This window comes from Drosophila busckii, chromosome 3L (assembly GCF_011750605.1).
Source record: "Drosophila busckii strain San Diego stock center, stock number 13000-0081.31 chromosome 3L, ASM1175060v1, whole genome shotgun sequence".
NCBI classification, from domain to species: Eukaryota; Metazoa; Arthropoda; class Insecta; order Diptera; family Drosophilidae; genus Drosophila; species Drosophila busckii.
In genome coordinates, this window is record NC_046606.1 from 1,340,453 (window position 1) to 1,364,658 (window position 24,206).

At 40.5% G+C, this 24,206-nt stretch overlaps 3 protein-coding genes across 5 annotated transcripts; 2 read left to right on the forward strand and 1 right to left on the reverse strand.

Moving 5' to 3' along the window:
- Positions 1-634: 634 nt before the first annotated feature.
- LOC108601010 lies at positions 635-17,609 on the forward strand. Of its 2 annotated transcripts, none has more exons than XM_017988881.1 (5): positions 635-779; positions 16,722-16,832; positions 16,885-17,155; positions 17,205-17,354; positions 17,451-17,609. In XM_017988881.1, the coding sequence occupies exons 1-5, from the start codon at positions 673-675 to the stop codon at positions 17,592-17,594; spliced, it is 783 nt and encodes a 260-aa protein (XP_017844370.1). In that variant the 5' UTR covers positions 635-672; the 3' UTR covers positions 17,595-17,609. The 2 variants fall into 2 exon arrangements, with proteins under 2 accessions (XP_017844370.1, XP_017844371.1); XM_017988882.1 differs by having other exon boundaries at positions 16,885-17,147; positions 17,451-17,596.
- LOC108601009 (GTP-binding protein Rhes) lies at positions 6,428-22,956 on the forward strand. Of its 2 annotated transcripts, none has more exons than XM_017988879.1 (5): positions 6,428-6,719; positions 20,720-21,473; positions 21,604-21,797; positions 22,101-22,284; positions 22,340-22,956. In XM_017988879.1, the coding sequence occupies exons 2-5, from the start codon at positions 20,941-20,943 to the stop codon at positions 22,746-22,748; spliced, it is 1,320 nt and encodes a 439-aa protein (XP_017844368.1). In that variant the 5' UTR covers positions 6,428-6,719; positions 20,720-20,940; the 3' UTR covers positions 22,749-22,956. The 2 variants fall into 2 exon arrangements, with proteins under 2 accessions (XP_017844368.1, XP_017844369.1); XM_017988880.1 differs by having other exon boundaries at positions 20,723-21,473.
- On the reverse strand, positions 17,616-18,440 carry LOC108601011 (invertebrate-type lysozyme 2). Its single transcript, XM_017988883.1, has 3 exons — positions 18,118-18,440; positions 17,899-18,063; positions 17,616-17,846 (listed from the first exon to the last, which is right to left on the reverse strand). The coding sequence occupies exons 1-3, from the start codon at positions 18,374-18,376 to the stop codon at positions 17,626-17,628; spliced, it is 645 nt and encodes a 214-aa protein (XP_017844372.1). The 5' UTR covers positions 18,377-18,440; the 3' UTR covers positions 17,616-17,625.
- Positions 22,957-24,206: the final 1,250 nt, after the last annotated feature.

Below are 24,206 nucleotides of genomic sequence, written 5' to 3' on the forward strand. Positions count from 1 at the left end.
ATGAGCGCTGATAAACGAGAGGGAAAGAGAGATACAAAAATATTTGTGAAATACAACAAAAGTAAGCGCATTAAAGTTTGTCGCAACTAACATTTGAATACACTTTGAGGCAGTTTATATGGAAAACTAATACTGAGTTATATATGCGGTCGAGAACATGACAAAGCTTATGTAAATAGGAGAAGGAGTTCTTGTTGCTCATACGGATGGACGGTTGAACTTCATAATACCCTATTCAATTTTTTATAAAAAATGCCAAAGTGTATAAGAAATACCTTTGTTAGGGACTGCTTGCCACACAGTTGCTGCTGCTGCTGCTGCTGCTGCTGCCTCCTAAAGGCAAAACAAATGCCTGCTGTGTAATCAAAAACTTACTCACAACCATAACATTTTCAACTTGACAATAAATGCTTTATATGTTTCTGTTGTTGTTTATGACAAAAGCATTGCAAATTTGTTTGTGCTTATATTTATGAGAAGCAGCGTAGGTGCCAGCCAGCAGCATATATACATATTTATTTAAAATATTAAAATAGCTGCGTAGTCAGGCAAATGTGCAGAAAGATAAAACATTATGTGTTGCTTCCGTTGTTGTTATTGTTGTTTAAATATTTCAAAAGTTCAAGCATTTACTGTCACACACTTTAAGCACAAACATTAAAAATTGTAAAAATGGATAAAATGGAAGAGAACATGGAGAAGATACGCAAATGGTGGAAGGGACTTAATAAAAAATTGTTCGAAGTCTCATCCGATGAAGAAACCTCCACCGACTACAGGTTTGAGCAACTTAATTAAAGCTAAATTGTTGATATTTTATGTTAGCTTGTCAAAGGAATTTTAGGGCATACAACTAAAACTATTAAAACGACAGTTAACAACTAACAACAGGCAAAGAGAGAGCGCAATAGAGAGAGAGATAGAGAGAGAGCGACCCCTCATATTTTTATTTGGGGTAGCTGCTTGTTGAATGCAAACAGAACTTGCTGAAGTGGCCACCGCTTGTTTTATTTTTTTTTCTTTTTAGCCCACAACCCAAAAAAATGGCTTTGTTTGTAAGCTCTAGGGTTGAATTGGTTTGGGATAATGCCATGTGTCACGTAGCCGACAAAATATGGTAGCCAACTGACCGAAAATGACACGGCTTTGGTCGTCGACCGTACCCCGTCCACTTCACTAGCCACTAGCCATCAACGGCGGAAGTAGTTCTAACAAATGGTAATGCTAGTAGTACAGCCAGCAAAGCATTTCAATTAAGCTAAAAGTGGTTGCGGCTAAAATTAAAGTGGTAGAGAGAGAGCGAGAGTGGTATTGGTAGGGAGCGTGGACTGTACACACATCACTTTTCATTTGGACTGCAATTTTTTAGCAATGCCTGCATATGTGTATTAATAACAATCAACAATCAAAAGGGGTGGAGCAGGCTGCTGACAGCCAATGCAGCAGGGCGACGAAATGAAAAATAATCTCAAACAATAATTGCCAAAAAGAGAGGAGAGAAAAAACAACTTTTGGGGCACAAGCACGCGCTTGAGTGGGTGGGGGAAAATAATAAAACTACGCAGACAAACGAAACCAATTTATTTCAAAAGTAAAAATCAATAGCCCAAAGGCAAACCACACTTGGACAGTGAGCTGCTTCAACTAACGCTTCAGCTGCGGCCATTAAAAAACGCAAAACTTTAAAGTGTGAGTGTGTGAATGTCAAAAGTGTGAACGTGTCACACACACACACAACCCCACACACACACACAAATAGCTGAGCGCGCGCTACGACTCTTGAAGACACCCAAACCACTTTTGGGATTCGACACGTTCAACATTTTGTGCTGCTTACAACCGGCAAAGCTATTTCGAGTGTGTCACAATGGCTCTAGGAGAGCGTGAGAGAGCGATACAGAGACAGCGAGAAAGGGAGAGAGAAATAGCGTCACACACGTTTGTTAAAATATGCATTTGACATGCGATGAAATTCAATAACATTGACCATATATTGAGCTGTGACCCCCACTCAGCCCCCTAACGACTGCCAAGCGCAACAGCTTAACTAATTTTAATCAATTTTAGCTGAGCTTGCACCACTGTGCACTGTTCACGTTTTTGATTTAAACTTTATTGTTGTTGCCGCTTGCATTTCCTCATTATGTTGCATACAATGCAGCGCACTTCCTTTCAGTGACTTAACATTGACTTAACAGCGCTCTGTTAAGACAGTACGCGCCATTTGTAGCCGTACACAAAATGGCGCTTCGTTTAGTTTCAATTCGTTTGCTGCGCGTGCAAGTAGCTGTCGCTTCTACAGCATTTTTTATGCTATTGTGTACGTAAATATTAATGTTTGATAAGCTCGCTTTGCTAGCTAACTGTGACTACGTCTGTGTGTGTGTGTGTGTGTGTGGGTGTAAAGTTTGTGAGTACTTCATACATTAAAAAGTTCACACACAAATTGCATTATTTGCGCGCGCGCTGCGTTAGATTGGCGCTGTCTACGCGACTGAGACTGAAGCTGGATTTATTTGTGTGGGGAGGCGTGGCAATAGGGCGAGGCGTGGATTGCAGGCCACAAACAATGTTGCTTACGAGCTGTGGTGTGTGTGACTGTGTGGCAGTAATATATGCTTTTGGCATATATTACTTGTTTACTTCAAAAAAAAAGGGAATTGAAGTTTTTTCAAGCATTAAACTTTATTGCAGTTTGCATACTCTGACCAAACACACACACATACACACATGGTCATACACATGCACAGCGAAAGGAGAAAATTGGATACAGAACAATTATCTGTGTTGTAGGGCAATAATCTATTTTAATTGTAATTACATGGCGCATGATTTATTTAAAACTCATATGTTGCTAACATATTATTATTATCTACGTGATAAATTGTTATACAAAATAATAGTAGGACGTCTCGACAGTTAAATTATATGCTAGTTATGTTATTGATGAATTCGATTAGCAATTTAACTTTATTTTGAGTAGTTGAGTTAATCAAATAAATATTATTAGGTACATAAGTTTTTTTATGTATAATTTTGTAAATATTACAATGCCCTTCCTCACTTTAAATTTTTATTCCCCTAACATATAAACTCAAACTATGTGCATTAAAAAGTTTAAAATTAAATATTATTTGTAACTTATGCTAGCAGCGCATTGTATCGTATTGAAAATTCTATTACATTTGCTACACCTTTGCTGTCTATACTTTTCTCTCAGTGTATACATAAGCATGCAGTCTGTGTTAAAACTCAATTGCTCGTTTAATTTAAAATTCTTGGCAAGTTGCGGCTTAGTCGAGTTTTAGTTCAGTTTACCAACTCGATTGCTTTTGGCTGCCAAGCCAGAGCTTAGGTATTAACCTGAGCTTCAAATGGCGGCAAATTAGTTAAAAGCAGAGCTGATTTACACCAACTTTAGGGCACATTAAGGCACACACATTTGGCAGCAGCCTCAAGTTGTGAATGTGTGTGAGCCTCCGCCTTCACCTTCACTTAGCAAGGCTGTTAATGTGATTTTCGCAGCACTTTTGTTCACGCCCGACAACACATGTTGTGGTTCACACACACACACACACATACAAACGGAAATACTCTTGCCTGGGGGGCAGCTCCATTAAGCGGCAGCAGCAGCAGCAGCAGCAGCAGCAGAAATATTTAAATGCTCTTACGCAGGCTCTAACTACTGCCTTAATGTTGGCTGTAACGCTTAACTTTTGGCCAAAAGCCACTTAAATCGATAACGAGCTATGGCTATGGCTCTAGCTCTCTATAGCACACTGAACTGATGTCATATGTAAATATTTGATGGGCCTTTGGGCGCTGGGCGCTGGGCTCTGGCTCTGGCTCTTGTGCACCCAAAGTTAGTTTTGTCGTGCCTGGCTTGCCAATCACTTTACGCTTGATTTGAGGCTTAGACTCTCTGTCTCTCTCTCTGGCAAGTTGACAATGTTGACAGCTAGGCAGTGGGAAGCATTAAATCTCAGTGCCTGTCAATCTGGCTGAGCAAAAGCTTCAATGAAAATGGAGCTGAAGTGGCTGAGGGGTTGGCAGCTGGTCAATAGCCATTGCGGCTGCAATTAATTAAAACAAATTGAGTTTGGCCAAGTGCTAGGCCTGGCCTCCCTTCAACAATTAATTGCGCTTGCAGTTGGGGGCGAGAGCGAGAGCTGAAGCGCAAGCGGCGAGACAAAGCGTAGGCGTTTACCTATGCACTATGGGCAAAGTGACTGCTTTTTATGACAAAAACTTAAGCATGTTGTTTAATTGTTGAGCTAGCTATAGCTTAAATTGTTGCTTTGTATTTATTTGCTATTGTTGTTAGTCATCTTATAACTGTGACCCATAGTGCGCTCTAAGGCGTCAAGTTGTTGTTAATTTTCAAGCTTTATTAGCTTTTAATGAATGCAGAAATTGTTCCGCATTATGATTACCTTATATTGTCATTAGCTCTTGGCGAAGAGCAATTAATTTGCTAAACGCTTTAGAGCTAGCGAGAGAGAGTCTCTAATGCTCTCCCTATGCTTAAGCTAATTGACAAGCGACGCAAGAATTGCTGATTATGAACTTGTCGGCAAGCGCTCAGTGTCTATCAAGCGCACATGCAATTCAGTCAATTGAGAGGGGGCGTGGTGAGGGGGCAGAGCACACACTCTGATGGCGTTACAGTTACATTTACAGTGTTCGCTTTTGTGCTACTCATTTCAATTGTTAAGTGTACGCTATCAAGTTTAGCTTGTTGCCTGTCTTTTGATAGCGTTAACGCTTGTTTGTTGTATATACAAGCCAATTGTTCAGCAGGTGCATACTGTGTATGTATGTGTGTAAGCCATTCAACACTTTGGCAGCAAACAGTTGCATTCAGCGCTGAAGCGGCCGCATTCATTCAGTTCAATGACTGACTTAGCATTACATTGCCCCCCTTACATACAAACAATGCACAACACGCGCTTGTTGTTCGCCTCTCGCTGTGTGTGTGTGTGTGTGTGCTCATGTGTGTTTTATTTAAGTGAATGCCAATACACACACACACAGTTTCTCCCACACATTTAGTTAGTTTAGCCTGCAAACATCAGTCAGTACTATTGCTGACATTTTGCAGCATTGCTTGCTGCTTATTGATATTAAATCTGATTTCTCTTTGTTGCTCGCCCCCATTGTTGTTGCGTATGCGTGATAAGTTCTTTGGCATATGTGTGCAGCATCAAAGTAAATCAGTCAATCAGAATGAACTGAAGCTGCATAACCTTCAGATATGAATATCTAATCGATATGCCAATAAACACATTTGTCAGTGACAGTATCTTCGAATGCAATTCAATTATACATAGTACGCAGTCAATTGAAAAATATTAAAAATCAATATGCAGCACAATCTCGATAGTTCGAGCAGTCGAGCTGCTTTTCATTGTGGTATCTATATAAGGTATTAATTAGTTTTAAGTGCCCCAAACCTTAACTCTTTATAGTCCTAATAAAGCTTGGCTAACTATACGCATTTTAATACACACATTATCATATTTATGTGAGCTATTTCTCTAGCAAATAGCTTTGCAAAATATTTGCATAATTTTCAATTATGTGCAGCGTTCATTAAAATATTAACAGCCAAAAGTAATTGCACAGTTGGGATACTTTTTATGTTTAATTAAAAAGTGCAACGAGCGTTGAATTTCAAACTTGCAATAATTGCTAGCACACTTTTGGGCGCTTTGTAAGAATTCCAAAACTAAGCGCAAGCAAGTTGCTGATTTATAATGTAAAAGCAGCAAGCGGCAGCAGTTTGTTTAACTTTGCTCCCTCACTCAAACGCTTTGTCTAACTTGAAGTTGTTAAGCGCCAGCTTAAATGACTTAAAGGTCTTAATGTCGACACCTTGCTTAATGTGCGGATTTAGTGGCGTTTAACTGAAGTCCTACAACAGACAGACCGCAGGCGGGCAATTAAAGTCTTAGCCAGGCATAAAGAGCAGTTAGATTTGAGGAAGCTCGACAGCTGCTGCTTTGCTTTGGACGCTTTGTCAACTTAATTGTGTGTCTCCAGCTAAATGAAATGAAAGTATTTTGTTGCTAAACAAAAATATAAACAAAAATGTTGTTTGTTAATCAACAACAGAGATATCTAAGCATAGCATTGCTTAATTATGTGTGTCTAGAAATGTAACTCTGTGTGTGCGTGTGTGTGTGTGTAGCGGCTTTTCATTCAAAGTATGTTGAAGCTTGACTTTTGCCTTTGTTTGCTTTAACTGCTTGTCAACATAACTTAACATAACATCGCATCGCAATGCTGTTAAGGCTAACAGCGCGCTGCTAAGTTACGCTCTTTGGCTGTTAAGCAAAAGCGCAGGCGCAAAATGCATTTACAATTGAATTTCATAGCAATTTCCTGACGATGGCCGCAATACATTTTCAGATAAGCGTGTGTCGGCTTCAAGATAGCACGCACTAACGGTAAAAACGACGCTACAACTTGTTACTGTTCCGACTGTTAACTAAACATTACGCGCAAAAGACCAAAACAATACTTAAAGCCGGCCACAAACCAAAAAAAAAAAAATAAATAAAAAGGACAACGCACTTTCCGCGCGCAGACAAGTGTGCGTGTGTGTGTTTATGTGTGTGTGTGTTGATGTCTAGCAATTGAAGTGTCTCCAATATAAAAAATACATAATAATTGCAAACAGTAGAAGCAATTTGCTCGTTGTCCTTACACACACACAGGTGAGTTCGCCTAATGGGCTAAGATTGTTAGATTGCGTTAGAGCGAACAAAAGCTAGGCATCAAAAAACACCTAAGCCTGCCAAATGCAATTTGTTGACTATTTTTTATGTTCGTTTTATTTATTATATTTGATTTTGTGTGCCAGTGTGCCTTTGTAGCTTTTGCTGCTGGCCACTGACCAATGTCCATAAAAACGAAAAGGCAACAGCAGCAGTGGCACTCAACTCAGTATTTTTTCTTCTTTTACAACAAGCTCTTAAGTGGTGTTTGCTTTCGCTTTTGTCTTTTAGAGTGCTCAATTGCTTTTTTATAGTTGACCTGTTCATATGCTTATGCAAAGTCGTAAATCTTAACTGATGAAGCTGCCAAGTCAGCCAAAAACGTAAAAGAGAAAGAGAGAGAGAAGTAAATATAAAAAATTAAGCAGCCAGTTGTAAACAAACGACAGCACATTAGAGCTAAATGGGCATAAACTTTTAAATTTACCAGACTTATGTACATACATTACACATACGCCCAGTAGACTAGAGCCCAACCGCAAAGATAAATTTCCTAAATGAACTTACCTTTAAAAATGTATGAATTGACAATGCATGTCCTTTTTCTTACTGAGTTTTAATATAACTTTAGAAGTTCTGAACCAATTAATTAAGAGTAGCATAATATGTTATAAATATTAAATTATTTGGTCAATTTGTGGCAATTTTAAAAATTTGAAATACACTTTTGTCGTTTGAATAAATTAATAAAAGCAATATTGCACTATTTATAGAAAACTTTTATGCCGTAGCCGAAGGCAAATTTCAACAATTTTCATTTAAAACATAAATTCACATTTTAGCAGTTATGCGCTTTAAAATTAAATGCTTTGGGGGCAGGGCTCTGTGCTTATGGGCGGCACTGTATATCAACGTGAGAGAGTGTGTGTGTGTGGGGCATATGATGTGTTGCTGCGTCCTGTGCCTGCTTATCTAAATTGTTTTTTTCACACACAGAGCAGCCAACAAGTGCTTAAGAGACTGTCAACCCATTAAGCACACATTCACACACACTAGCATACAATCTAGACACACACACACACACTGTAGCTAATTTCTCAATGTCATTTAAAGGCAGCCAAAAAATTTAACATAAGCCATTAATAAATTAGTGTGTGTGTGACTGTGTGTGTTGCTAATTGCGCGTGTGTGTGTGTGCGCTTTGAAGTTAAGCGCCACAAATCAAATGATATCCTTGGCATTTGCTGCTGTACCCACCCGCTAGTCCCTAGGCATTGCCAAAAATGAATCCAAAAATTATGAAGAGTTGTTTTTAGAGCTCAACAGCTGTGCGTACGCCTCAAAAGTTGTTTTATACTTATATATATGTATATATATGTGCCTAACCTTTAACGCCAGCGCAAGCCTTTGTTTCCGCCAACGTGTTGTCCTTTTGGCCGCTTGACGACTTTCACACAGCTTTTAGCGCTACACACAATCTCCATCTGTGCGTGTGTGTGTGTGCGTGTGTTTGTGGGGGTGTGTACTTTTATAAATCTTTTCAACAATGTTGAGCTCTGCAAATGTTTTTGTCTGCAAACGTATATTTCGTATTTCGGCGCTCGTTGTGGGCGTGGGCGTCTCCCCCTTTTACTGGCAGCTGTCATTGTAACCATACCCGGACCCGTCATGTAACCCAGGCAACAAGCACACGAATTAAGATTTTTACACGCTGCCGAAAAAATCCTATTCCTACATACATGTGCATGTTTTTGTTGCTGACAGCTTTAAAGGCATCAATCATGGCTTCTATTCTTAATACATTTCACTTATTATGGCCATCTCTTTGCTCTGTTTTTTATGTGGCAAGCTACCAAAATTATTGCTTGACTTTATTGCTAAATGTGCGAACAAGCTGTAAAACATAACTACAACAGCATAGATCTTATGTGTATTGCTGTCTGCGCTTTGTTATGAATTTACGTAGCAATTTCAAAGATTAGTTACCACAAACACAAGCAGAGAGAGAGAGAGAGGGAGCCTCATATATCTTGTGGTATTTGCTTCAAGGTATGTAACTCTGGGAATTCTCAGCGGGAATTTCAATCCTAACGCTATCAAGTGGCTTTTGTTACAGCTCTTTGTGGCTTGCAGCTAGATTTGGAAAGGATACACATGTAAATAAATACACGTCTTTGTGTTTTGCTGATGCTAACTCACTTTGTCAGCGTTTGATTGAGGTTTAGGTTAGAGTTACATAGATAAACACATAAGCTTTTTATAATTTTTTGTAAGGTAACCTAATTAACTGTTACTGAGTCAGGTATATGTATGTAAGCAGAGAGATGGGTAAAGTGCTCAATCAGCATGGCAACTCTACAATTCGAACGAAGGGTTGTGTATAAAAGAGACGAAAAATAGCAGACTTACCAAAAAATACGCCATGCTCGTTAGGTCCTTACTTCTGTGTTGCTTTGGCGCTGTGATATATCCATCTGCATTCGTTTATTATTTTTGGCAGCTGACATTCCATTGCACTCCAAAAAATACTTCTGTCTTCACTTTTGTGCTTTGCATCATGCGCTGTCAACTTCACTCACTGCACTGACCGCCGGCTTACTGCTCCCAAACGTATCAAACGTATTAAGCGCAAAAGCAGCGCTGCCTGTAGCTCTCATATGCATTTCGGTTTTTGTACTGTACTTTTTTACTCGCCTGCTCGCACACATTTCAGCTGGAATCTTCTGTTCCTCGCTGCCGCCAGCGCTGCTCCCACGTTGGTTTTTTTTTTCGTTCCTTGCTTGGCGCAGCAGCGCAGCTTTTGCGGTACTTCTGCTCTCCTTATTGGGATCGCTGTCGCTAACGCTGCTGCGACTATGAGAGCACATAATTGTTTTTGTTTTTTGAGAGCGCGTATGTGGTAGCAGAATTTTTTTTGTTTGTGTGCTTTGCTTGCAGCAGAAAGCAGCGCTGCATTTGCGGTACTTCTGCATTCCTTTTTGTTTTTGTTGGCTTAAATTCTATTGCACTTCACTTTTAGATTCGCTAATTGTTTTTAATAAACTTTTGTTGTGTTTCGCATCATGCGCTGTCAATTTCATTTACAAAACTGACCTCTCAGTTACATCATGTTTATTGTTTTTGGCAGTTGAAATTGTATAAATTTGTTTTAGTTTCATTAATTGTTTACAAACTGCAATGCACTTTTGCTTACATCCCGTTAACGTTTTAGTATTGTTCACTGCATACGTTTATGACAGTTAATAATTTATTGCACTTCATATTTAGTTTCACTAATTTGCTAAATTTTTCACATCAGGCGCTGTCAACTTCGCTTACTGTACTGACCTGTGGCTTTTTGTCCTCAAACGTACAAAGCGGAAAAGCAGCGCTGCCCAGGCTCTCATATGCAGCTTTGTTTTTGTCTTTGGCTACTGTACTCCAGCTAGTTTACTGTGTTCCTTGATCAGTGTCGCCAGCGCTGCTGCGACTGTGAGAGCGTGTATGTGGGAGCATTGGTTTGTTTTCGTTCCTTGCTTGGAGCGGAGAGCAGCGCTGCCTTTGCGGTACTTCTGCTCTCCGTACTGGGATCGCTGTCGCTAACGCAGCTGCGACTATGAGAGCACATATTCGTTTTTATAATGGGAGCGCGTGTGCACCCACTTTTTTTTGTTGCATTTACGGTACTTTCGCATTCCTTTTTGTTTTTGTCAGTTGAAATTTTATTGCACTTCACTTTTAGATTCACTAATTGTTTATCATAAACTTTTTTTGTGCCTCGCATTAAGCGCTGTCAATTTCAATTACAAAACTGACATCTCAGTTACATCCCGCTTTGGTAACTGCACATGTTTATTGTTTTTGGCAGTTGAAATTGTATGTTATTGTTTTAGTTTCACTAATTGTTTATAAACTGCAATGACCGCTTGCTTACATCCCGCAAACGTTATAGTATTGTAATTGTTTTATTGCACATGACATTTAGCTGCACTAATTGTTTACAATAAGTTTTTTGTTTAATTTTTGTGCCTCACATCACGCGCTGTCAACTTCGTTTACTGTACTGACCTGTGGCTCAAAAGTCCCAAGCGCAAAAGCAGCGCTGCCTGTGGCTCTCTTATGCAGTTTTGTTTTTGCTTTTGGTTACTCATTTCAGCATGTCTTTGATCGCTGCCGCTAACGCTGCTGCGACAGTGTGAGCGCGTCTGTGGGAGCGTAAGTTTTTTCGTTCCTTGCTTGGAGCAGAGAGCAGCGCGCTGTAGCGCAGCCTTTGCGGTAGTTCTGCTCACTTTACTGGGATCGCTGTCGCTAACGCTGCTACGACTATGAGTACGCATATTTGTGTTTGTAATGAGAACGCGTATGTGGAGCAGCGCTGCCTTTACTGTACCAGGATCGCTGTCGCTAACGCTGCAGCGACTGTGAGAGCGCATATTTGTTTTTGCTGGAAGAGCATTTTGTATTGCATGCTCTGCTTGGAGCAGAAAGCAGCGCTGCAATTGCTCTCTTTACTTCAATTGCTGTACCCAACTCTGCTGCTGAAAAAGAGATTGACTGTTATCCCAAGGGTTTAACAAATTGTATTTACATATAACGATTTGTACACACATATTAAACGAGTATTAGTGCACTAATTAGTGTGTGTAGCATTGCTATGAAAAAAAACGCTAAATACATTACATTTCCTCACAAATGTCATAAATTAATGCCATTAGTTTTTATACGAGTTAATCACATAAGCTTCTTGGCTTACCACACTCACACATTGCTTGCAACCATAAATCCAATTATCTGCTTTTTGTGCTGAGTAAAAATCAACTGTGTTTTTGCTGTAACTACTGCTGCCAGTTGCAGTTGCACAAAAGATGCGCTCTCTGCCAGCAAAAGGACTTGCCACACAGCGGCAATTAGCGTAATTAACCAGAGAGAGTGCTTGTTGGGTTTACAAAGAAAAAGGAAAAAAAGAACATGAAACAGAAGCACACTGTGGCTTAAATAAACTCAGTTTAAAATTATGTTGTTAATGCTTGAGACTTGCATGTCCCTATTGTTTGGCTAAAGGCTTGAACGAATACGAGAGCGTTTTCTTTCTCTCTCTCTAGCTTTTCAAGTGGCTTTTATGCTCTGCTTGACTTGACTTGAAGCATAACTTCCACTCCAACAGTTAGAGAGGCACAAAATCTAACTAATGAGCGGCTGTCGGCTGCCGGCGGCCGGTGGCAATGAATTAGCTGCGGTTCAACTGGCAACTGTGGGCGCGCTTCTATGTATAAGGCTTAAGGCAACAGCAGCAGCAGCAGCACATTATAATAACATCCATCATATACAACTTTATAGAAGATGACAGCAACAAATGTCGTGGCCGCAGCAGTACACTGCTGTGTAAACACAATCTAATTTCTTTCTTTTTGTTGACCAGAGTGCTGCGGCTACTACGACAAGTTGTTTTAACGCCGACACAGAAAATACATTGGCAGTGTATTTGGGCCTGGAATTAACAATTTCATTAACAAACAGTTTTATGAACATGTCAGCTAAAGCTACAAAATTATAGCTTGATAAAAAGTTATGCATGTTTGCTTTTAGTTTGCAGCACAATGCATGTTGAAACTTTATTGAGCATACGCCATGTACGCCACAAAGCATGACCAATAGCTATATAGTGTATTCTAGTCTCGACTTGTCGCTTGTTTACTTTTTGTTTTAGTCGCTTTTTTTTCATGTTGTTATTTGGCATGTTGATGGTGCTTTTAGGGGCCAAATGAAATTGGCCTGTTAAGGCCATTTTGTGTGCTGATTTGGCCACGTGGTCGCTATCTAAATAAATATGTCTTTGTATGTGTATGTATGTGTGTGTGTGTCTCGCTCTCTTTGGTATATGTATATGGACCAATAATAAGCCATTTCGTGCGCATAATTGGCAGCAGACGCAAAAGTAAATAGCCATAATTAATGTATACTTCACACACACACACACACACATACATATATATATATATAAGCATAAATGTGACCTGACTGTTATATCGACGCACAAAAAGTGGTCGCTGCTCACAGCGGAAGTTGCAAGGCGAGCAACACGGAAATTGTTTGTCATCCATTGCGTTGCCTGTATAAGTATGTATGTGTGTGTGTGTGTGAGAGCCTTTCGCTGACGACTATAAAGCGTGGAATTTCTTTATTGATACGCAAACAAGACACCGATTTGTGGCATTATTATGGACCATTGTGATTATACACACATGTGTTTAGACGTGCCACACACACACACACACACACAGACGTGTGTGCGTATAAAAATTGGAAGCATAAAATTGCCACAAACATAACAGCCAAACAAAATGTAGATTGCTTTGCCCAGCAGAGCGAAAGAGATAGCTAGAGTGTGGGAGTGGGAGTGGGTGGAACTGTCTGATTACATTGGCAAAAATCGCATTGACAGCCACGCATCCTGCGGATATTTGCAACAAACAGCGGCGCTCAGGCGTTAAATATTCTGTGGCGCACACACACACACCGAGAAAAACAAAATTGCTTAAATTTAAAAAATCTACAGCTAGACTCTGTTTTTTTGATTATTATTAAGCTCAACTTGGCTTCAAATGCATTTTATGCGCTTCCATTGTAATTTTCTTGTTCTTTGGCTATTGTTGTTGCTGTCGGAGCGTAAAATTTTAATTTGCATTTCGGGTCTGCTTAATTTTGTGACACTTTTGTTAGTTTGGCCAGCAGGCATTGAGTGCACAGTGGTGCGAAAAGCAAGCAGTCGATTTTACGCTTTGCAATTCATTGCGTTCGACAGCTTTGCTGCGCGCTTTGCCCCACTGTGCGCGACTTGCTTCAATCAAGCACAAAGCCTTTTTTTTTGCTTGTGATTTTGATAATAGACAAAATTAAATAAATGCAAACTGTTGTGAATTTTTGGCGTGCTGCAACAAAAGCTGTCTGTAGAAATTTATGCGCTACGCTTTGGACGCTGCGCCGCTGTCTCGAGGGTGCCATTGTCAATGCCAAGTGGTGACAGCTGCTACATTGAGGCATTGCTTGAAGGTTCGAGGCGCTTTTGTGTGGCAAATACGCTTTTATGACTGAAAGCCTCATGAATTTTGTTCAGCGCTCGCGCGCGCTAAAGAAAAGAAAGCGAAAAGCAAAAGCAGACGCCGCCACGCTGCCAATTTGGACACAAACAGGAAGCAGCCAGCGAAACTATGTGCGCAAAGATTACATAAATTGTTTACACAATGCCTAGGCACGCTGCCCTCAACAGCACTAATTAAAAAACTTTTACGTTTAACCACTTGAGTTGCCCACATACTCAAGCCACCCACCCACACAGACACACACGCATGTGGGGCATGGCTAGACAATCAAAACTTTTGCGCCCCCTACGCAACAACTTCAAACGCTTCAAACGTGGCAGTCAGCAAAACAAACCGCAAAAGGCACGACAAGGAAACCAAACGGAGCACCACTCAGCCCACTCCATTGACTGTCAGACTTGCCTTGACTATGAAATTAATGAAGCGTCTTCAGTTTGCTGGTTTCGGCTAGCGGCGGCCATTGCCATTAAGCATTGTCAGGCTCTGGGCCTAGCTCAATATTTAATATGCAAGCACAAAAGGATTTTTAAGCCGTAGTCCCGTAATCTCTGATGTACACTTAATTATGTGTAGCACTGTCAAAGTTATAACTTGCAGGCATAAAGTACAGCTGCGTGCATATTTCATAGCTGAGCGCGCCATAAATAATTTGTTATCCTTTGATGCTTTCTGTGCATGCAAATTGCATTTGGCTAAATTTGTTAGCCAAAAACGAGCGCAAGACTCCCACACACACACACACACAATTTTTTTTACAATTTCATTGGCTGTGCAAACAAAATTTCTGTGCGCTAAAGTGCACTGAATTTTGTTTTCAAGGTGCAGCAGCAGCAATAAAGAAAAAAATGTGCGCTAAAAGTGCCAGGCGAACTATGCGTAGCTGTTGGGGGGTGGGGGGTTAAAGCCAGCTCGAGCTAGGCTAAGCGTTAAAAAAGTTGCAGCTGTTTGCCCAAAAAAAGTTTAGCAGTAGCTGTAACCCCCTCGCCCCATGCACGACGCCACTGTCTTTAGTAGCAGAAGCTACAAAAAAGTTTGAAATTGAGCTGCACAGCTAAAAGAATTGCAAAATTCTTTTTTTAACAACTTGCAGTTGCCAGTAAATTTCTGTAGACGCTGCAGCAGGCAAAGTAAACGATGCTATTAGTTTATGTGAATGAGATATATACTCTTGTTAAATCTGTTGTGTCATATGCAGTGTCTAACATATGTAATCAAAATATTAAGTATACGTTTCATGAAAAGTTGTCAGTTTGACTTAGCAATGATTAGCGCTTGAGTTTCTTGCACATACAGAGTCGCACAATGTTGTTAGTGCCTGTCTGTATATTCATTAATTTGCATGCATAAAATTTGTATTCAAAAAATCAAGTATACGTATGTTAAGTTATTGATAAGTTGTCAGTATGTTGCAGCGCATAACTTTGTATTAAATACAGCGTCTAACAATGTCACTAGCGGCTGTCTATGCAATTTGTAGCCAAAAAATCAAGCATGCGTATACTTGATATATTATCAGTATGTTAACAGCGCTTTGTATCATATGCAGAGTCTAACAATGTCGTTAGCGCCTCACTGTGCTTTTATTTTCGTGCGCTATAAAGCAATCAATTTGCACAGTTCGGTGCTCTCAGCACCACACCTTTTGACAAGAGACCACGCACACAGCGACAGCGTGCGACAGAGATAGCGACAGTTGTGGTTTTTACACTTGTCTGTGTGTGTTTGTAATTGTTTTTGTTTGCTTAAACCATTTAAACAATACTATATGTATAAAAATGTGCAGTCAAGTTCATTAGCATACTAAAAACATTTCTATTTGTTGCAATTTGATTGAAATAAAAGGAATACACAACTGTCATGCAATTCCAAGATTATGCCCACTCACGCTCTATATATATATATATACATATCATGTGTGTAGCGCTTGCAGTTTTTGATTAAAAAAGTCAGCCAGCCACAACTTGGCTACACAAATTGAAAATGCAACTGCTTGAAATTACGCATACGCCCTGCGGTGTAATAAATTTTTTTTTGCTCTCACTGGACAAACACACATACATATGTGTGTAAAGCAGCTGACAGTTCTGCTCGCATTTAATAGCTTTAAATCCAGTTCAAGCCGTTAAGGCCAAGTTAAAGCCAAAGTAATGCCGGGGCTAAGCTTATGTGGCAAGTGTAAGCGCTTTACAAGTGACACTTGCAACTCACGCACATGTAAGCTGCAAATTTAAAAAAAGTGAAGTGCTCAAATAGCTGTCAAATGCAAAAGTTACAACGACAGCTAATCGAATATTAAATAAATTTCGACAGCGCTAAAATTTCTTTGCTGCTATACAAAACTGACAGCAACAGCCACACGTTTTGTATTTCTTTTCAGTTTTTGGTTACACTATCTATTGAATTGTGGCGCTTAATCAACAGGGGAGTTACTAAAAATAAACTATATGCTAGACATTGCGTGTTGCAGCGTTGGGAATAGCAACAGCAGCGACAGCGGCAAGTGTCAACTACAACATAACTTTAGTTTATTTGTGGCCTAATTGTGTATTGAATATTTTGGCCTACAATTAAACTGCTGTTAACAATTAAGACTGTACAAATTGCAGCTTGAATGCTTACAGCTGGCTTGCTGCATGATTAAGTAGTAGAGCTTGTAACTTTTACAAAGTTTTAATTATGACGCAGGCAGTTCAATTAAATCGCAATGTCTAGGGCCAGCTTATAAAGTTAGTTACTACGCTTTTGTTTTTTATGCTACGTGACAGGCAAGCTTAAAAGCAAAGCACATTTCGCTCTCTGTAGCTTTGCTTGTAATGTTAGTTGGTTGTTGTTTTGATAGCAGTGAGCAAAATTCAAAGTTTTCTTTTGATATATTTTTTTTTTGAAACATGTTTGAACTGCATTTCAAGCTTTGGCCTTTTAGCGTTGAGACGGCCGAGCAGCGTCGCAGTTTTGTCTTTCAAACCTTTCTGGAGCTGCTGGTGTTCATGGCGATGGCTGCGGTGCAGTGGGTGGTGCTGCTGCTGTTGCCGCGGTAACAATAACAAAGCAACTATAACTTGAACTAAACTGTGCTGAACTTGCAGCAGCGAAACTGTCAAAGCAGTGGAACGCATGGCTCCCAGCTGCATTGTGCTATTTGGCATTTGCTTGTTGTTGTTTATGATATTTGCGCTGAGCGCTGAGCTGCGTGGCATGCACTGCGTCAATTGGCTGTTAACGTTTTGCATTGTGGAGGGCAACATATTGGCCTTGGCTGTGTTGATTATATTAACGGATTTGCTGCACATGGGTCTGGGCTTTCTGATGGCGGCGCTCTTTGTGGTTATAACTGTGTTCATAGCGTTCTGTATGACGGTAAGCAGCAGAAGCAAACTGTGACTATGACTTATGACTTCATTTGCAGTACGACATAACCAGAAATGCAAGCTTTGTATTCTTGCTGGCCTTTTGCATATTCCTGATGAGTGTTTATGGCGCTGTGCTGTATGTGATGCTGCAAGTGATTTGGCCCTTTTGTATATACGCTGGCGTTGTAGTGCTGATGGTGCTGCCTGTAAGCGCAAATACCCTAGCAGCTATGCTGGCTGCTTTGCCTTTTAGTTTACAGCGTATAACTTTTGTTCTATTTGCTACTTATTGTTACTTGCAGCTGCTTTTGTATCATGTCAAGTGCGTGCTGGGCAATGGTTTGGTTAAGACAAGTCTGCTGGATGACAAGCTGGCCGCGCTTTTATTGTTTCATGACTTTCTGGCCTTGTTTATGCTAACCGTTTACTGGCGCCCAAAGCAATAAATACGCACAAGTTAATATTTCGTTGTCTTTACTATTCCAACTGATGCTGCAATAAACATAACTGAGCGCGTTGGCTGTGCATAGCGCCCAGCTGTTGTTGTTTCTTACAAGCGGTGGGTCCTAGCAAATGCAGCATTATGTAGTCCTTGCAGCTAATTAAACCATCGCCATTGCAGTCATGCGCATAAACTTGTAGATAGCCGCTAACTGCACGTGCAGCACATTCGTCTTCTATAACGCAGTTATCATAGCCTGCAACAAAATGTAGTAAGCCAAGTGTAACATAAATTAAAGCTGCACTTACCTTGCAGCGCCAGCTCGGGCACTGCCAGCTGCGCATCGCGCCAATAGCCACGCGAGATGCGATAGATGCCGCAAGGCTCATCTCGACACATTACGCGTTTATTTGCTGTTGCCGCAGCTGCAATGCAGGCCAAGCACTGCTCGCTTTGGTAAGCGCTACGTGCAGCTGCCAATAAAGCAAAGCTTAGTTATCAAAGCTGTCATAGCTAATTGCACTTACCAATTGTTGCCGCTATATCAACTACCTCTGCGGGTTGCTCTCTGTGCTCTACGTTGAGTCGCCCCAGATGATGCTTTTGCCGTAAGTGCATATAAATGGCGCCTATTATAAGCGCCAATGCACAACAAATGGCCAAAGTGCTCACCAAGTTTTTTAGTTTGCATTTCTTGCTGCCGCTGCGTGTTGCTGCTGCTGCTGCTGCTGGCGTCTCTAGCTGCAACACCTGATTAGCGTTAGCATTAGCAGCTGGCTTGGGCATTGCTATATAAGTTGAGTGTTGCTTTCGCAACAGCTTGGCAGGTACTAAGTCTGAGGCTGTGCTTGAGGTTGATAACCCGCAGCACAGAGAGCAGCAAGCGAAATCTAAGATTTAATCTGAGCACACAATTTAAACTTTTTTCGTTTTTGAAATCACATGGCAGACATCAACAACAACAACATTTTATTTGTATTAAAACTGCGCTCAAGTCCCAATTGAGTGCCAAAGTTTTTCTCGCTGTGCATACATAAATACTTGTTATTGATATTCCACACAGCTGTTTGTTGCTCTTCTTTTGCGCTTCAATTGCGATTAGCTTTGCTTTTGCTTTTTTGTCTTTGCGGTTTCGCTCTGCCGCTCTCTCTCTCACTCTCTGCTGCTGTCACTGCTTATCAGTTTATGCTGCTGTGCGTTTTAGTTCTTGCTTTGACTTTGTTTTTGTTGTGCACAGATGTTCGCTTTAGATTAGGTGTCGATTTCATTTTAGTTCGCTGCTCAGACTTGAGGCGTTTTTTATGTTATTTTCTCAATAAAGGGTACACCTTGCGCATTTGTATGCGCATGCTGTAAGCAAATATGAGTAGCACACACACACACACACACATGTGTCGTGTGGCAAGTGGCATGTGGCATTTGGGCGGGGGGTAAGTTGAAATTGCTTTTAGCAAGTGCAAGCAAAGCGCACCTTGAATTATTTGTGTCAAACTTGTCAGTTGTCAGTTCTTAATGGCTCTGCATACGATATATAGCCAGAGCAGCTGCTAATGCGCATTGTCCGTTGCCTCTCAATCTGACAAATCCTCCCACTCAGCTATGGGTTCAGCTCCAGCTGCGCTGCTCTGCTGCTTAACATGCAAATAATAGCGCTAGCTTACAAAAACAAAAAGTGTCTTGTCATTTGCTTGATTGTTTCTTTTTTTTCGCATACGCTTTTGCTTTCGCTTTTGTTGTAGTATACCCTGCAACATGTTTATGCTGACTTGCATATGCTTGACCCAATTCGCTTTAAACACTGCGCACAATTTATTTAAAAATTATACAATAAACTTAAGCATACATGCTCTGCTCAAAAAACTAGTGCGTAGTATATTTTATGCTTGACTCTAATGTCACTGCCTGCAATTGTTTTTCCAAAATTGTCTTTGGGCGTTTCTGCTGCGCTCTCTCTCACTCTCTCTCTACTGCGCTTGCTAACAAAACACATGAGTGTGTAGCCCTAAGTCGAATTCAATTATGAAATCATTTTGAAGTAGTGTCTTCCGAGAAAACACAGTACTTAGTCTTTATCAACTTCTGCTGCCTGCGGCTTGCAAACTTTCTAAACAAACATACAATTGCCATATGTGTGTGTGTTAGTACATTAACTAAATTATTGTATTAACAGCGCTTTAAGCTGCTGCGCCCTTCGTTGTTAAACTTTATTGAATCTTCTATAATGCAAATATATGCTCACTTAGCTGTATGCTCACCTCAAACATTTTCCAAGCGAATTCCTTTGGCTGCTGCTGCTCACTCGTGCTGGCATTTTAAATGGCAAAACGACCGCAAGTACACAAAAAAAGTAAAAAAAAAATAACAAAACACTATAAATGCACAAAAATGGGCGAAATGTGAGCTGCTGCTGTGCACTTGGTGCACTCGATTACGGTCGGCACTTTCCGGTTTGATTGCCTCGTCTGCATGTGAATGGGCAATCATAACAATGGGACAGCCACCAAGTTTATGTGACAAATAATAATACAACTATAATAAACCACATGTTTATGAGCGTTGGCTGACAGCAGTAAAAGTTTTAAGAGCTGCAAGTTCATTTAAACTAAACAATAAAATATTTGCAGCATTAACATATAAATAATATTTAAATTCATAATATGCCTAATGAGGCTTAAATGTGTCTGTTGTTTATTTTACTTGCATTATTTTATTTAATTAACGCAGCTTAGTTTTCGCACTAAAATTGCTGTTGGCAACCCACAGTGCGTATACGTGCTCGCTGCTGAAACACGTAGCGAGTTAAAACAAAGTTAATTAGATTTGTTGCAAGATGCTCATTACTGTAGCAAACTGCGCGCGTTGAGGGCGCGGGCTCTAGCCCTTTTTAATGGACACAGCGCCGAGTGCCGCCGAGTGCTGGAGTCGAGTGCAGTGCAGTCAATTTGAAATTTGTGAGCGACATTTTATGTGGTGTACTCGGTTGGAACGAATGGGGCATGGGGCATGGCAATAATTGCAGCTAGCTATGCTAATGCCACAACAATCAGTTAATGCTGGGGGGATGCTGTGGGACATGCAAACTAATTGCCTTTAAATGCTTTAACTTAAACCCTTTTCAACTCGTTGCAGCAGCAGCAGCAAGTCAATTGGCGCAAGTTTTGGCAGGAAACATTTGAATTGTTCGTGCGTGGAAAATTACAAAACGTAGAGCAAAGGGCGCGCTGAACGAATTTTGTGGTTGCAAGCAATCAACAGCAGGCAGCACAGCTGTCTAACTTTGGCACATTGCCACGCTGCGTATGCGTAATAAGCGGCAGCACATGCTTGCATCAAATTGAGGCGCGCTGGCGATGCAGCTGGTGAGCGGCAATGCCACAGACGCAATGTATCGTTGCAAAAATTGGTTCTGTGCGCGCAGCAACAACAACAATTACGTCGATGTCGCTCTAAATGAGCCACCCACACCACCAACACCAGCACCACCCACCAACACTGGCAGCAGCCAAAGAGGACGCAACAAAGCGAGCAACAGCAACAGCAACAGCAGCAGCAATCAGCAAACGGCAAACGGTCATGCCATCAACCAACGTGCCACACCGCCCCACCACCAAAGCGATGAGCCAGCCAGCAGCAGCAGCACAGCAGGTGCAGCAGCTCATGTGGTCACCTTTCTGGATGATACGCCTAGTGGCAGCAACGGCGTAACCAGCAGCCGCATTGTCACCACAGCCGAACTGCATCAGGCTCACTTGCTGGAGCATCATTCCAATTTGGATGCCATCGAACAAGCGGATGATTTCATCTATGGCCCTGGCGCTGGCCTCTCGCTATGCGATGACAGCTTGCCCTCAGCCAAGAACTGCTACCGATTGGTAATGCTGGGGTAAGCACACGTCAAAGCAAGTCCAACATAACTTGTAAACTATTTTAAAATTTATTTAATTTCATTTTCTGCGAATTACTCCCACACATTGTTCGACTTCAGATTTAACTTTAACTTCTCCCTCCCCCAGCTCATCACGCGCTGGAAAATCATCGATTGTGGCACGTTTCTTGGGCAATCGTTTCGAGGAAGCCTATACTCCAACTATAGAGGAGTTTCATCGTAAATTGTATCGCATACGCAATGAAGTCTTTCAATTGGATATTTTGGATACTTCTGGCTATCATCCGTTTCCCGCAATGCGTCGTCTATCATTTCTAACGGGTAAGCAGGCGTTACCACATGTCTATGCATGTCTCTGTGTGTGTGTGTGTTAACCACAAAGCGCACGTTTCGTTACTTAAGCGTCTGAGTGCCTCAGCGCTAAAGCGCTATTAAATGTGCTATAAATTATCATAAGCATTGGCTGAGGGCTCAGCTGTAGCAGTTATTTGTTCACACACACACACACACAGATACACCCGCATGCATAGATTTGTTTGTTAATAAATAAGCAATAAATTTGCATTAGCTAAATCAAACGCTTGTTTAATATGACACTTAATATGAACTCGCTTCTGTACACAGGCGATCTGTTTATATTGGTTTTTAGCATGGATTCACGCGAATCCTTTGAGGAGGTGGTGCGTTTACGCGAGAACATATTGGAAACCAAATGGGCAGCGCTCAATCCAGGCTCGGGTTTCAAAAAGAAAAGTCTGCCCAAGATACCAATGATATTGGCTGGCAATAAATGTGATCGCGAGTTCAAGTAAGTTAAGTTATAAACAATTTCAAGCTATTTATTATTGCTTGTTTGCTTGCAGAACTGTGCAGCTGGATGAGGTAATGGGCTACATAGCTGGGCAGGATAATTGCTGCACTTTTGTCGAGTGCTCAGCTAAGCAAAACTATCGCATTGATGATTTGTTCTATGCTCTGTTTATGGTCTCCAATCTGCCGCTGGAAATGACACCCAATCATCATCGTCGCTTGGTTTCGGTATTTGGTGCGCCCTCGCCGCTGCCACCGCATGGCTCAGCAGTGGGTGGCAGCAAGAAGAATGCGCTGTCTATTAAGCGACGCTTTAGCGATGCCTGCGGGGTGGTTACGCCCAATGCGCGACGTCCCAGCATACGCACTGATCTCAATCTAATGCGTTCCAAGACCATGGCATTGAATGAAGGCGAAACTGTGCGCAGTACTTCGCGCTGGAGTCGCTGTGTGCTCATGTAAGCTTCTCTTTCATGCACCTGCGGATCTTGTGATAGTAGTGAGCAGCGATCTGCAGGCGGCGTGCGTAATTTAATTTTAAATAGCAGCGTTTGGGTGATTTCAATACAGTGCAAGCTCTATAAGTGAACAATTGTTTGAAGATAAATACTCTGTAAGTTTGCACTGTATGTATAACTACTACCATAGTATATACATTTAAATATATAAAACGCAAACAAGTGCATGTTTTTATTCTAAATTAATCAAATATGCATATTTTTTTCTCGCATTTTTATTCAACCAAAGCGCTAAGCAAACAAATCAATTTTCATAAAAATTATGCATAATCAAACACAGGCAACAAACTCCCTAACTACCTCCCAATCAACCACTAAGCCCCAGCTCATGCTACCGTCTCTCTATTTGTATTGTTTATATTTTTTTAACTTGTGCACCCAACACACAAAGGCAGGCGACAATAATGTTATGATGGAATTGGTAATTGTTATGCGATTTATATAATTTTTAGTTATAACATTGTTAGTTAATATAATTCGTAAGTTCTTATTTGTTGTTAATACCAAACACGCACACACTCACATACATATATACAGCGAGCTTCTATTCCAGTTGCATATCAGCCAAAGATCAAAAAAATACTTGAAACACCGATTTAAACCAAAACTTGACCTAAGGGGTCCAAAGAGCAGCATCTAATGTTAACCTAGTACACCGAGCAACAAAAACTCTATATGCTAACTATATATACTTACTTAAATACATATACTATATACATATATACTGCTATAAACATTAAACCGAATTTCATATGTTAAATTCGTGTTTTCAAACAACAACAACAATTTGTTCGCAACAATTTAAACAATATTAATGCCACTAAACCTAAGTAAAAGGAATTCAACATATGCAACAAAGACCAAATTACTATTAAATACTATATACTTATACATATATACTATACTATATATACATATTATAAAAAAATGCGTTAACATTAAAAGTTATTTGAATTTCAAAGCGTTTGTCGCTTAATTAAGTTAAGTGCAAAATATTTACAAAACATTTTCAACAGTTGTTTAAACAATTTAAATTATTAGTAGCTCTAAGTGGCAACAACAACAACAATATTAATAAAACATAGAGCTGCAATGCTCAATTGATTGCTAAGTATGTTAAGTAAAATGTTTACATTTTAAATGCTTTGGATTTGCATTGTTTAAAGAAAAATAAAGAATTTCAAGCAAAAAATAAACTTTTGTGTGCTTTTCAAGAGCTTTAAAGCTTCCAAAATGGTGTTTGCCTTGGCTAATGTCTAAAAGCTTTCGTCCTGGCAGCTTTTTACTAAGCTTAAAGCTCACTGCGTTAGCAGCTTTTGTTAGCTCAGTTGGACACATAGCGTATGCTTTATATTTCATTGCCTTTGATATGAAACCTGTCAAGAGCTTTTACCCAATTACA

Coding starts and splice junctions, on each gene's coding strand:
- LOC108601010 (XM_017988881.1), top strand. CDS start 673: ATGGATAAAATGGAAGAGAACATGGAGAAGATACGCAAATGGTGGAAG. Junction 780..16,721: donor GAAACCTCCACCGACTACAG/GTTTGAGCAACT, acceptor TTGGCCTTTTAG/CGTTGAGACGGCCGAGCAGC. Junction 17,355..17,450: donor TAGTGCTGATGGTGCTGCCT/GTAAGCGCAAAT, acceptor TGTTACTTGCAG/CTGCTTTTGTATCATGTCAA.
- LOC108601011 (XM_017988883.1), bottom strand. CDS start 18,376: ATGCCCAAGCCAGCTGCTAATGCTAACGCTAATCAGGTGTTGCAGCTA. Junction 18,064..18,117: donor TGATATAGCGGCAACAATTG/GTAAGTGCAATT, acceptor CTTTATTGGCAG/CTGCACGTAGCGCTTACCAA. Junction 17,847..17,898: donor GCCCGAGCTGGCGCTGCAAG/GTAAGTGCAGCT, acceptor ATTTTGTTGCAG/GCTATGATAACTGCGTTATA.
- LOC108601009 (XM_017988879.1), top strand. CDS start 20,941: ATGCAGCTGGTGAGCGGCAATGCCACAGACGCAATGTATCGTTGCAAA. Junction 21,474..21,603: donor TACCGATTGGTAATGCTGGG/GTAAGCACACGT, acceptor TCCCTCCCCCAG/CTCATCACGCGCTGGAAAAT. Junction 22,285..22,339: donor AAATGTGATCGCGAGTTCAA/GTAAGTTAAGTT, acceptor GTTTGCTTGCAG/AACTGTGCAGCTGGATGAGG.